Source organism: Diabrotica undecimpunctata, chromosome 6 (genome assembly GCF_040954645.1).
Source record: "Diabrotica undecimpunctata isolate CICGRU chromosome 6, icDiaUnde3, whole genome shotgun sequence".
NCBI classification, from domain to species: domain Eukaryota; kingdom Metazoa; phylum Arthropoda; class Insecta; order Coleoptera; family Chrysomelidae; genus Diabrotica; species Diabrotica undecimpunctata.
Window position 1 is genome coordinate 28,791,333 of NC_092808.1, and position 15,000 is coordinate 28,806,332.

The 15,000-nt window shown below is 34.0% G+C and overlaps 1 protein-coding gene across 3 annotated transcripts in view; it reads right to left on the reverse strand.

The window, feature by feature from the left end:
* The window catches only part of LOC140443331 (potassium channel subfamily K member 1-like), a 210,356-nt gene that overhangs the window by 11,627 nt on the left and 183,729 nt on the right, over nucleotides 1-15,000 (reverse strand). For all 3 annotated transcript variants that reach the window (XM_072534528.1, XM_072534527.1, XM_072534526.1), the window contains 2 exons: nucleotides 9,533-9,742; nucleotides 6,411-6,599 (listed from right to left, as the gene is read on the reverse strand). In XM_072534528.1, the coding sequence (XP_072390629.1) occupies nucleotides 6,411-6,599; nucleotides 9,533-9,742 (399 nt within the window). The remainder of the gene's footprint in view (nucleotides 1-6,410; nucleotides 6,600-9,532; nucleotides 9,743-15,000) is intronic.

A 15,000-nucleotide genomic window follows, 5' to 3' on the forward strand; every position in this document is an offset into this window, starting at 1 on the left:
ACATGTGATACCTGTGACAGTTTTAAAAATAAGCGAAAAGAGGCAGATCCTAATGGGGTTAAAGATATTTAACAAAAGGCAAATTATTTGAATAACGCAGAAAACAAATACAAGTTGAAAACGCAGGATAAGATGCAAGCAGAATTTAAAAGAAGTCGTAGCAATGTTGGATTTGCAAAAATGCCTACCCACACCTATGTTAACTAATAGAAAATCCTTTCATTTAAAGCAGTTATGGACATTTAATTTAATTTAAAGAATATAATGATAGTACTGCCAAAGGTTCATGCTTCATATGGGACGTGTCCCATAAAAAAAATTCCCTTCTGAAACAGAAGAGGTAACATTTTGGTCAGACAACTGCTCTGGCCAAAACCGAAATTCTTTTTTATTTTGTATGTATATGTAGGCTGTTCATAATACCTCAGTAGTTAGAATTAATTATAAATATTTACTCAAAGGGCATACATACAACGAAGGAGACACAATACATGCACTGATTGAGAGGAAGAAGAAAATACTGCCTACTATGAGTCTTTATGTACCCCATGATTGGACCCAGTTTATAAGGACCTGCAGTTCTTTAAGATCGCTTATTGTTTATGAGCTGAAAACAAGTGACTTTTTTAACTTTGAAAAAATAGACAAAAAATCGACAAGTCCATTTTTAATAGGAAACGGAACACAGACAATCAACCCTTTCTATCCTCTAAAATTGGGCACTTGAAATTCGAATGAGACCGCTCTGGCATTATGTTTTATAAAACAACATTTCCCCAGGAAAATTTTATAACTGTGAATTTTAAAAGGAAAATGAGAAGTTCTCTCGATGATCTCCTACCAAAGATATTGGACCAAATAAATAATAAAAAATCAATTCCAATTGATAGTTAAAAATATAACCACCCAATGGAATTGTTCGAATGGGTACCTTCTATTTACCATTCCTTCTATAAATCTTTAAAAACAACAAAAAATAAAGTTGTCGTTAACAAAGACAATAATTCTTCATGGTTTCTTTACATGTGGGTCAAAACCCTCTTCTTCATGAAGAGGTTTTTGGCCCACAAACGTATATATTTGAGGACAATCTTGCTGCTGTTATTTTGTCGATTACATTGTTAAAAAACAAAGTTTAAAAGGATGTTGGACTTTAGAAAATAAAGTTTCTAAATGAAAGTTAGAGCTATGGCCGAAGTTTGAAGAGCGTAAGAGCATAAAACGAAAAAGAAAAGGGTAAACGTAACCATTGCTCTTCGAGGGATGTGCTTAAGACCAGTTGATTTCGGAGCCGTGGAGGAGACAGTTGATTTCGAAGACAGATGGTCATGAACATTGAACATTTGGAGCATGTCTACTAACCACAGCTTAAAAACCGAAGTCAAAAGAGAGATGAGGCTCTTCAAGTATATGAAGTGGATATTGCCAGGCTAGTACGATATGCTTATCCAACAGCTCCTGAAGACATGATGGAAAAGTTGGTTGTTCAAACATTTATTGATGGTTTTCGTGATCATAAAATGCACAGAACACTGCGATTAGCTCGTCAAAGGACGCTGGTCGATGTCTTGTCTGCCGCCCTTAAATATGAATCAGCTACGCAGACCTCTGGTACAGTATTTCTGGATACAGTAACGTTAGAACTGTACAACAGGAAAAGATGAGGATGCATTTCACCAGCTTGTTAATCTGATGAAAGGCATTACATACAAGACAACGAAGACCATAATATGCTGACCATAAGTGCTAATCAAAGGTTATAATGCTCATGACAATCCTCATACTGATATTAAATTTCTTAGCAAGTTTTTCTATTTTTCATATGAATATTTATGTATAAAACCGCTATTTTCATTAACTGCCGAAACACATTCAGGTCAAGGACAGGCCCTATCATTAGTAGATTCTCTCCTTTGTCGACAATTTTTACGTTAAAAAAACACAGTTGTATGCTAATAACTATACAGGTTTAATATTTTCGTATAAATGTTCATAGGGTGACTATCTCCAACTGCCAAAAAGTCAATAATAGAGCACGTATTATTTTTACATAGATTTTCGATCATAGATTTTCATACCTTAGCAACAATGCTTAGAAAACTAAAAATGTAAATATTTTTGGCATATGGGTCACTAGTTTTTATACAAATACGAGTATAAAACTCAAATCGTTGTTGTCATGGCAACGTCTCAGAACTATGTATGTTGGCACTCCGTGATTGGCACCAAACAGCAACAATTGAAATAGATCATACAATATCCGAAGATATGCGAGTCAGACGAGGTGTGCGACAAGGTTGCGTCTTATCACCACTATTATTTCATCTTTATTCGGAATCTATATTCCGAGAAACGTTAGACGAGGTCCAAGGTGGAATTAAGATCAACAGAACTTTCATAAACAACATAAGGTACGCCTGATAATACTTTTCTAATAGTAACCAACGCATGAGAACTGCAAAATATATTAAATTAGGTAGTTCGTCATAGCGAAATGTTCGGTTTAAATCTAAATATGTCCAAAACTAAAATTCGAGTATTTGAACATGAAAACATGTTTTACAAGATCAGACATTCGGAGCTCAAAATCCGAATGATCAGATATTACGTTTTCCTTGTCGTGCCCTATGACTGTGAAAAATGGACAATTAACTCTGAAATAAAATAAAGAATAGATGCCTTTAAGGTCTATATATACAGATGCATGCTGAGGATTCCGTAGATATTAAAGTTACCAACAATGAGGCACTTTGGGGCATAAGTAAACAAAATGAACTAATAAGCATCATCAAAGAGAGGAAAATACACTATTTGGGTCATGTGTAAACGACGTGAAAAATATGAACTACTCCGAATCATATTAGAAGGTAAAGTACAGGGCAAAAGATCAGTAGAAAGACGTCAGAACTCATGACTGAAGAACCTGAGGAGCTGGTTTATCCGCTCATCCACATAAATCTTCCATGTAGCAGTTTCCAAAGCTATAATTACCATTTGAATCGCCAACCTTCGAAAAGAGATGGAGCAACAACAAGAAGTATATCATTATTAAATATTACGATTAAACTTTTATGATTAGTAACAACTGTATCATTTTCTGGGAAAAAGTTAATTGTAAACTATTTAGTTCTCATTCTTGAATAATGTCAACATAACACTTGACATATCAAAGTCTCTGATAACTGATATCTGCTATCACTTAAGTTCAACTGATTCAGTAAAAGACACAATAATGTAGATTATAAACTAAATATTTAAACGGTTTTTACACAACTTGTTTATCTTTCTCTAATTTGTCGTTTTGAGGGATATTAGGGGTAGTAAGTGTTATAACATAATTATTTTATATATGTATCATATTTTAGTGCACACAATTTGTTCTTCTTCTTTTAGTTCCATGACACATATCAATCATTGGATATTATGTTGGCTACCATATTCGTTATCGCGACTTATATTGTTAGATTGTTCAGCCATGATGTTCTTCATCTACCAGAATTACCTTTACCTTATATCTTTCCCTAAATGATCAGATGCAAAGGTTTATATTTTTCAGGGCGTCTTATAATGTGACCGAAGTATTCTAGCTTGCCTTTCTTTATTATATTGGCTAGTTGTGTTGTTTGGTTCAGACGTCTAAGGACCTCCTCATTTCTAACTCTGTCGATCCAGCTTATTCGTAGTAGTCGTCTATATAATCACATCTCAAAGGCTTCCAATCAATACTAAGTTTTACAAAAAGCAGCTCAGGCGTGTTGCATTCGAATTTTGATTTCTAGGGTTGGATCCCAGCTATCATTGATATTACTGCCGATATACATGCGTTTCTCTGTACAGTCCAGTATCCCTGATTTTTATACCGTCATACTATATATCATTTTGATTACTAACCTTTTCTTAACGTCTAGTTTTAATCAATACTGATCACAGGTCTGGTTTATCTTGTTTATTAGATTTTGAAGGTCTTCTCCGCAATTAGCCACCATAAAGATATCATTGGCATATCTAATATTGTTTACAGTTACACCATTAACAATAATATCTTCTGTTATCTCCATTAAGGCTTCATTAAATATTTCCTCCTGAATATAAGTTAAAGAGTAAAGGCGATAGTATAGCCTTGTGCTTGTCTCACTTCTCTTTTTATATTTATTTCATCCGACAGTTCTTGTTTAACTTTTATTCTTGCCACTTGACACCAGTTTAGATTTGTAATTATTCGTAAACATTTATCGTCCAATCCAGCTGTTTTCAATATTTTTAGCATTTTGTTATGTCGGACCTTGCAAAAGCCTTTCCAAAATCGATTGCACACATGTATACATTTTGATTTAAGTATATCTCTGCAACTCTTTATCAGTAATTGCATACTGAACAAGGCTTTCGTACCCGAATAATTTCTAAATTCGGACTGAGTATTGCTAATTTTCTCTTCTAATAACGCGTATATTCTGCTATGCGTTACCTGCAGGAAGATCGTTAAAACGAGACTCATCAGACTTATTATTGTCCTATAATCACTGCATGTCTTTTCACGATGTTTCTTTTTAGTATTGTGACAATGTCGACTTCAGCCAATCAGTTGCTAATATTCCAGTGTCATAAATTCTGTTAAAGAGACCACATAGTGCTTTAATTACATTTTCTTCCAAAAACTTAGTATTTCAGTATTGCCTATGTAACCTCACTTTCTGTTATAGATGGATCTGTTACAGCCATCGGTGTATAATGTTTTACTCTTTCTACTCTTCAATCTACACAATGTATTAGCGTGCGTAGATCATACTAAACTAATATCGGTTAATAAACTAAATGGTACTACAATAGGGTATTATTAGAATGCATTAGTTAGCAATTCGCGGATTCGCAAATTCGCGTCACAAACCTTTTTCGTCACTGACTTACCACAACATATTTTTAGTGTGATTTAACAAATATTATACACATTTTTTTAATATCCATAGTAGTATTGTTGTTGCTTTTTCTCCCATGTTTTTTATCATTTCTGCTGTTAATTTGTAGCCAGGTGGTGCTTTCCCGTTTTTTACCTCTCTGATTGCTTTTTTTAGTTCCTCTATGGTAATATGTTCTTTCTTTTTTTCTTCCTGTATCTCTTTCGTTGCATATTTCTTTTCTAGTCCTCTATTAGTGTTCAACAGATCTTAAAAATTTTCCCTTCATCTCTTCTTTATTTCATTTTTATCTGTTAATATTTTGCTTTATTTATCCTGTATGTTATTTGTTTGTTATGTTTCATCTTTTTGTAAGAAAAAAAAAACGAATTTACTAGTTCTTAATTTAAAATTGCTGACTTTTTATTTTGGTTTAAATCTTTAGCAGCATTTTAAGCATCTTTCAACATTCATGAAATATTTATTGTTTACTAATGAATAATCAGTAATCTAAATATCCGTTACTTATAATCAAGTTAGAAAATTATCGTTCAAATGTGTATGTAGTATAAATAAAATTTTTTTTGTTGTTAATTACATTTGATAATTCTAAGCAGATAACGAAAACTGTAGTAACTTTCCGTTCAAAAAAACACTGCATAATTGTTCATAACTGCGCATAATCTCCGTAGAACTTCTTCAAAGTGATATTTTTTACATTTCTATTAAAAATATTTTTGACTAGAATGTTTGTTTTATAATTTTAACCAATGATGTCATAATTTAAAAAGAATCATATTATTGCCCTAATGTTTGATACATAAATATTTATTGATTGTAAAATCATTTTTGATTTTGTAAACTTTGTTAAACTTGTAAAATTATCGTCATCTTTGTAAACACCTTTCAATCCGTCGGAATTATTGCCCTTATCGCTTGTTTCTTAGATTTTGTTATTTTTTGTAAGGATGTTGAAAAAGACATAGAAGAACTTAAAATCCCAAATTGTAAAGATGAAGTAGCAAACAGGAAGGAATGGAAAATAATTGTAAACCAAGCTAAAGGTTTTCTAGACCTGCAGAGCTAAATTAATACTAGTAATACTATTACAAGAATTAATATTAAGCTCAACAGTCTTGCGGGTTGAACCGCGTCGATTATCAATGCGACGAGCTTTCGACATCGTTTGATGTCTTCTTCAGGGCTTCCGAGGTATCAGTCTCTCGAGCCCCCAGTCAGTACCACACTGATCACTAACCAATGTATTACCGCCACAGGGAACAGAGGACGGTTCATTTATATCGTCGATGGTGACGTGGTTTGGATAAAGGTTGACGTGGAGGTTAGCGTTGAGATTGCCGCGGGGATTGGCGCGAACATTTCTGACAGTAGAATTTTGATTGGCGGGCGGAGCGGACGATATTTTCTTTATGAGGGGTCTCCAAAGTTTTATTAAATAATTTCCTTTTTTGGCTTTTGCAGGAACAACTCTGATCAATTGTTTAAAATTATACTTACATGTAGTAGCTATCTTATAGAGCGGACGGTAAGGTTGATCGGCAGAGTCACCGGGTATATAATCTCCTAAACCTATCGTTGTCAAGGAAATAAAGCAATAATATATAGAGTCTAGATAATCCCATTCTGGTTCTATTGCGGCGAAGGCAGCAGCTGGAAGTAACAGGAAGATGCATACTAGAATAAGCACTGAAAAAAATAAAATATATGATTAAATAGCTATTGTAGTCTATTATACCTATCAATTTTAAAAACTTTAATAACATCAGTGGACAAAGTCAAACAGTAGTAACCGAAAAACGAAATGACAGTAAACATTTGATAAAAAATAACTAGAACAAGAATTTTGATGTCAAAGTGGTCATATAATATAGCTTGCTAATGTCTGTTGTTAGACAAAAATGTCAACAGTTTTAATCCAATTTTTGCCATCGTTGGTTAGACTAAAAAGCTAGATCAGCACAAGTGATATATTATGTAAGTTATAAACATGAAATTATAGTTGATAGTCTTCAGCAAGTTTCTTTTTTTTCATTCCTTTCTCTTTTGTGCAATTTAAGTTCATCTTGATCAACATATTAATTAATCTATTATATGATTCCAATGTTAAGTTTTAGGTGAGTGGGCGTCATTTTCTTGACATTAACTATAATGTTGATTTCTTTTGTTTTTCTCTCTAACATCTGCTAGTTTGTAAACCAAGGAGATTTTTGAAATGCCCTATACAACCTACATTACATGTTTTAAGAGCTGTTGCTCGTGCTCACCCTATCGCCTGTGCTTTCGGTTTAGGGTAGTGTGGGGCTTCAGGTACTCACGCGAACGGTACCAACCTGGACTTATCCACTCAACACTTATATCCTCTACGGCAAACTCGGTGCTACTCTAATCGAGTGTAACTTCGTTCGTATAACTTGAGTTTCTTTTGTTTTTTCATTTTGCCTATTCTGTACCACCCTCTCTATTCTTTTTTATACTTCCAGTAATAGTCTTTACTGTTAAATTAAACTACTCTTTACTGGATATGGCTTCCCTTATTACGTTTTCTAGTGTGATCTTTTCTATTTTTTTACCAGCTTTTCCCTTTCCTGGCTGAATTGATTCTGGCAAAATTGCAATGCAATGTTCTGCATCATCCTCCATCTCACATATTACGCATTGATCGTCATTTTTTTTTTAATTTTATAACTAGGTCCTTAAATACTCACGACTTGCCAAAAATTGTGTGAAATAGAAGTTGGTTTGTTTAAATTTGCAGTTTATCCAGGGCTCTACGTTGGGGATAGTGTCCACATTAAATTTGTTTTAGTTCTTTCTTCGGTACACTCTCTTTACCACTATCTCTCACTGTTTTTCTGCTTTCCTTAATGAGCTTTTCTTTACCTCCTCTTCTTTTATTGTACATAGTCACCTTCTCATTTCCATTAACTGGATTGGTACAACTCCTACTATCACTTGTATATCAATTGTTGAGGTTGTCCTAAATGCGCTTATCACCCTTAGTAGTGGTTTTATTTGCCTCCCTATTATCATTTCCATGCATTTTTTTTCTTTAGTACTTCTTCCCAGACTGGAATCGCATATAGAACTGTAGGGTGTAATCTTTCTAAATAAATCTTCCTTCCGTATGAACTAGGCCTGGACCTGGAAACCTAAAACAGGGTTTCTCTAAAAAAGACAAGCTTTTGTGACAAAAAAAGGGGGAAATAGGAAAAAGCGACAGGGAACCACCTTGCTAACAATCTGTAGATAATAGAGGTAGTGCTTTGGAAATTGTTGCTCGGCCTTACAGCGGCCATCCCGCTTCTGAATCGCTGAATGACAGAGGAGGGTCTGGTTTAGCAGGTAGTCATTCGGCGTAGATTTGGCTACTAGAGGGAGTTTTATAGTACCTCGGCAACTATTGCTGGGACTACAAAGAACGGATCCTACACTAAGGTCAGTTAGGTGGCATCCTGGACTTTCTTTTTTCTTTTAGTATGACCACCTCTGTCTTCTTTCCCACTATTTACCAATTTCGTTTTTAACCCCTATGGATACTTTGTTCAGAGCCTTGTTTCCCTTTTCTGTTCTGTAATTCCCTAATATATGTTGTCTTCCATTACGATGGATAGATCATCAGCAAAAGCAACTGCTCTTAACGCTTCTCCAAAGTTTAGCTCAAATACCTCGTTGTACTCAAGATGTAACATGACGTTCCACAGTATCGTTCCTAACACAGATCCTTGAGAAACCTTCGACGATGTGTCTAACCATTTTTTACTGGTTACTCTTACTATTCTGTTTGATAAATAGTCACCCATAATGTTTGTTAGATCATCATGATCCAGACTTCTGCGTCCAAAGTTAAACATAGGCCTCCCCTAATTTCTTTTAGTTCTTTCAGTCTTGAGCTTCCTGCAGGAAATTCCCAGCGATTCTTTTGACGTCGTCTGTCCATCGTGTAGGCTGTCTACCGCTTCTCTTCTATCAGCTCGTGGTCTCCATACTGTAATACTTGGGTCCACCGCCCATCATTCATTCTGGCCACATGGCAAGCCTAGTTCCACTTCACCCATGCTATACACTCTATGATATCTGTGACGTGTGTCATTATTCTTATTTCTTCGTTTCTAACTCTATCTCTGAGAGTCAGTCTAAGTAGCTGTAGCCTGGGTTACGGAAAGTGTTTCAGAGCCGTAAGTCATGACTGTAAGCACGCATTGGTCGAACATCTTTTTCAAATAATTTGACATGTTGCTCTTAAAGAGAGATAGAAGATAGATAAATGGCTGAAAGAATGTAAAAATAAAATATTGTGTAACACATTAATAAGGCGTTTGAAACCTAATCTACCCAAAATTAATTTAAATTCCAGTTTTGTGGGCTTTTTTATTGAGGCTCCACTCTTTTAGTCCTTAGAGGAGAACTGGGCATAGATAACACATGGACAAGAAGTATGATAACAGTTTCTTAATTTTTATAACAAATTATCTCGCTCGTTCTATTAGACACTATCATGTCTTGCTCGTACATTTTAACACATTTATAATCTATCTTAAATTACTTATTATTCTTGACAGTAAAAGACAAGTATCAAAAATAAATTACTTAAAAAATTTCATTAACTTTTTACGACTTACTCATTATTATGAGATGCATTATCCTTATGTTTAAAGGCTGATATAAATGTCCAAGTCTTGAATTTAGCCATTGTAGCAGTCCAACTGTGGGTACCAAAAGTCTTTCCACGAGAGCGGATAGCAGTACTAGCGTCAGAGGAATGCCCACCATAGCGTACACCATACAAAATATTTTGCCCATTCTACTTAGTGGCGTCACGTGACCATAACCTTTAAAAATAATTCATCTCAAAATACGAACATGATTAACCTTAATTATTAGTAAATTAAGTTTTTTTTACACACTTATGACAAATAAAAAAATGAAAAAGATAAATATTTTTGAAATGTCATATTTTTGTAATATTTTTTTAATTCCAAGTCAAGTTTTAAAAAGTACCACCACTCATGAGAGATCCCATTTGGTGAAAAAAATCCACAATTTTTACTTTTTTTTTAAATTAAAGAGTAAAAACACATTAAAAAATTTGTTTACGGTACGGGTGTAAGTGTCCTACGGAGGCGTGTCAGCCGGGAGCTGACAGCCGTGCCGGACGCATCAAGGAATTTGGATATCGGTCAAAATACTTGGGAATTCCAAGTTTGGCCAAATCCAAATTTCTAATTGACTCGATGCAGGGAAATTCCACTTTTGCTACGTAAAACAAAGGATTTGTTTTACATAAAAGCAGGTAGATTTTCTCTCATCAGTCAGTCGAGCTTGCCTCTTCTACTGTAGACCTAGTCGGTGCTATTATTGTTCCAACTAAGTTATTGTTTTATTTCTGATTTCCTGTATACCTTTTTATTTTAGCATTATTGTATACCAAACCTTGTCAGGTTAGAATATTACATATATGTTCATGTACTGATTGTTTGCTATTTTATTTGATTATTTTTGATTGTTTATTTTCTTGTATTTGTATCTAAGCTGTTCTTCCGTAAGTTAAGAACACTTAGGAATATTTATCTTGCCTTTTCTATTTTATATATTTGATTTTGTACTTTGTATATAAGTAGTTCTTTTCGGTAAGTCAAAGAGCTCTTAGAAGTATTTCTCTGATATCTGACTTGTTATTTTATTGTGTGTCTAAGTCGTTCTTTTCCGGTAAGTCAAAAGAACCCTTAGAAATATTTTCATATCGCATTATTATTTCTGATATTTTATCTAAGATATTTTCTTTCGTAAGTTAAGAAAATACTTATATATTTGTCTATTTCATTTTTCCATTTTTTGCTAAGCTGTTTCTTCCGTAAGTCAAGAAACACTTATAAATATTTGTGCATTTATTTTACTATATTTGATTCTCTTGTTTATTTTCTGTTCTAAGTTGTTTCTTCCGTATGTCAAGAAACACTTAGACATATTTCTATAATCTGTTTCATTTTTGCATTTCTCGTTTTATATTTTGAGTATTTTATTTTTCCACTCTAAGTCGTTTCTTCCGTAAGTCAAGGAACACTTAGAAATATTTCCATATTTTACTCTCACATTTACATATTTCATTTATCTATATTTCTGTCCTAAGTTGTTTCTTCTGTAAGTCAAGAACCACTTACAGTAGAAACATTTTTCTTTGCATTATATTTTTATACCATTTAATTTACTTATTTACTAAGTTATTCCTTCCGTAAGTCAAGGAATACTTAGATCATTTTTACCTATCTGTTTTCCATTTTTGCTCTGTTACTTTGTAACTGTTCCTTGGAACCGTTACCTATAACAGATATTTGTCACTGGAACTGTTATTTATAACAGCGGTGCTATTTAACCTTTCTACCAAATATGGTGAATACCCGATCCAATTCCGGGGATAGAAAGAAGCCCGAAGAGCCGGCGATGGGTCCTACAGGCCCAAATGCCCCCTCTCGGCAACATAAGAACCCGAGCATTTGGTTGGAGTTGAAGGGACAGACAAAATGAGTAGAGTCTAGAGTCTAAAGTCTGAAGTAAAAGAAAATAATACAGGATGAGCTTAAATATTAACAGAAAGCTAGAAATATTTTAAAGAGTAGAGTATTCCAACACAAAACAACAGAATGTACAACATTTTACAAATAATATAAACACATTATATAAATACGATAGACAACATATTATATAAATACGATAAATAACAATTAGAAAAGAAAAAAGAGGCTATTTTCTTGCTTTCTTTAGCGATTTTTATTAATCAGAGCAACTCACACAATTCTATTTTTTCTATAACCGTTATGTTAGATAAATCCTCTTCTTCTGACTCACATGTTTCCATATAAAGTGCTCTGGAGTTCCTATTGTGGTGTCATTCTAAACCTCATAGAATTCAACCTCATAGAAAAATAGATGCACATCTCTCTAGTGGAATTTGAATATAACGACTTAAATGGGAAGAGTTATGTATGGTATTTACTAAAATAAGATTTCCAGGTTAGAATGGCTAGACTAAGTTCAAAAGATTGGTACCGTTCACTACAATAAACTGGTGGCGATCGTATTCTTACAAATGCTAGAAAAGAAACCCCAAAAAATGTTGAACTGTTGACTGAGAAGGAACCAAGAAGTGGTCAACGGCATTAGGATGCAGAAACCACTAAAGATCCTTGTGGATATCTCTAGTATAGCTTTCCAAAACAGACAAGGAAACTATACATACATTTATTAATCATAGACATAGAAATCCAAGATCCGGCAGGGAAGGAAGATCACAACCAGAGCACGAAGCCTCCCAGGTCATTAACCCACGAAAACCCCGTGTCGTGGAAGACCACAAGATAGCTACGTGGAACGTAACAACTATGTTCGAAACTGTAAAATTTCAAAATATTCAGCTATAACTGGCAAGACTAGACATTCCCATCCTTCGTATCTGCGAAACGAAATGGCCAGGATCAAACATATTTGAGAGTAATGGATACATTGTATACCACTTGGAAAAGGCAGAAGCACCTAGACGGAACGGAGTCGCAATAAGTGTCAAAGAAGAGATTTATTTGTAACAGTATTAGAAATTTCGTTTCTTTTAATGATCGTGTGATCATGATACAGCTGCAAAATAAATTACTGGATATTAATATACTTAATACAAGTCTATTCACTAACAGCTGACAAACCAGATGAAGAAATTAAGCAATTCTACAACCAAATTAAAAAATTTTCCGCAGCACAAAAAACATGAAGCTAATATTATTATGGAAGACTTCAATTCAACAGTTTGTACTGATATCAGACAAGATATAACCAGAAAGTAGAAGGGACGAAAGGGGGCACAGACTAATACGGTTCTAACAAGAAGAGTACTTTTTTCGGTAACCTAAAAGACAACATAAAACCTGGAAATCTCCACGTAATCAACATAGGAAGATAGTCAGAAGAGAAAATTGACTAAATTATCATAAATAGAAGGTTTAGAAACAGTATTACATCTTCAAAAATATATCCAAGTGCAGATGCAGCAACTAACCATAATCTGCTCTGTGCTGGATTCAAACTAAAACTAAAAAGAATAAAAGCTCCGACAATCCAGAAGAAACCTCATAATCAACTCCTAAGAAATGCCGTAATAGCAGATGAGTTCAGAAATAAGGTAAATCGTGAGATTAAAAAACAGCTAGAAAGATCTGAACAAAAAAATATGGGCAAAAATCTAGATATAATGCGATAACTACAAAGAAAACATGACGAGTTTAATATACACGAGTAAAATAATTCTCGACTTACACTAAAACAAGAAACAATGGACACATTACATCAAGGGGCTCTTCTTGGAAACGAGGCCACTACTAACACCGGAAAGCATATGAATACTGGTCTTGATATTTTAAAATCAAAAGTAGAGAAAGCCATCAAACAAGGCAAAAATGGGGAACCTCCAGGGCCTGACCAAACACCATCAGACTGGTTCAAACTTTTAGATGACTACAATGTCTCAGAACTAACTAGTATTTATAACTACATATACGAAACTGGAATAATGCAACATATATGGTGTGAGTCTACATTTATCTCACTCCCAAAATACCTAATATATCATAATGTAAATATTTTGACTGATTAGTCTTATGAGTCACTTTATCAAACTGCTTTTGAAGATAATTCTTAATAGAATTAAGCAGACATGTGAAGGAACAAAGGGAAGCAAACAATTCGGTTTCAGAGAAGGATTGGGAACAAGGAAAGCTTTGTTCTCAGTGCTAAAATTACTTCAAAGATCATGGGAACTACAAAAACCAATTTATGTTTGCTTTATTGATTTTGAAAAGGCGTTTGATATGGTCCAACATGATAGGCTGTTTGAGTATCTAGAAATGATTGGAATAGACGATAGAGATCTGAGATTTTTACAACATTTATATTGGAATCAAGAAGCTTCTACTTTAGTAGATGGCAAAGAAACATACAAAATTTTAATCTAAAGAGGTGTCCGACAAGGTTGTGTACTATCCCCTACTTTGTTTAACGTGTACTTGGAAATAATATTTAGCAAAGCCTTGGAATGGCAATGTGGAGTTCGAACTGGGGGAGAAACTATTAACAACATCAGATACGCAGATGACACAGCGATCATGGCTGAAAGTATCGAAGATATTCAATTCCTTATAGATCGAGTCAGTAGAGAATGCTCCAATAACGGAGTTGGCATAAGTACATCAAAGACAAAGTTACTTTTGATTAGTAAACAAGACGTTGGACCTAGACAACTAATTGTTAACAATGAGCCGATTACAAAGGTTAACCATTTTAAATATCTAGGATGTTGGATAAGCAAGGAACTAAATCCAGATAAAGAAATTAAAACTTGTGTAAAACAAGTTCCTAAAATGTTATGTGTATCATATATTACTGTATGGATGTGAAACCTCGATCGTGAAGGTTAATATGATGAACAAATTAGAAGCCTTCGAGGTATGGTTATCGTAAAATGCTTAAAATATCATGTCTTAAAGAAAAAACTTGAATATCTGGAGCATATAATGAGAGGTAGCACATACTGAAACCTTCGTCAATTGACTAGTTATCAGCGGACGAATTGTTACATGACGCGCAAGATCAAGAACAAAATCGGCAAATAATCACGGAAGCTACCCACGTCTAATTTGGGTATGTACTCAAAGAAGAATAAAACAAGACTTATTGGATAAGGAGGTGTCCATTGATATGATTCAAAAGAACGAAAGATGGTGTGCAATTTATTTCTCAAGAAAGTATGCTCCGAAAAATGAATAGATTATTATATAGATTTAATCAATCAAAAAGATGGAGGAAGAAGAAAAGGAAAATCAGATTGTTATACAGGGTGTTGCGTTTAGAAAGTAACATACGTTAACTATAAAAAGGGGACAATTTGGCGATCTCAAAAATTCTATAAGTAATGGGCCTTACTTCATCAATAACAAAGATACTGGATGTTTTATCTATTTAACCCATTTTTAAAAAATCTAATATACAGGGTGTTGTTTTTGGGTCGGAATATTGAATATTGAATGAATATTTTCTTTGTCGAATACAC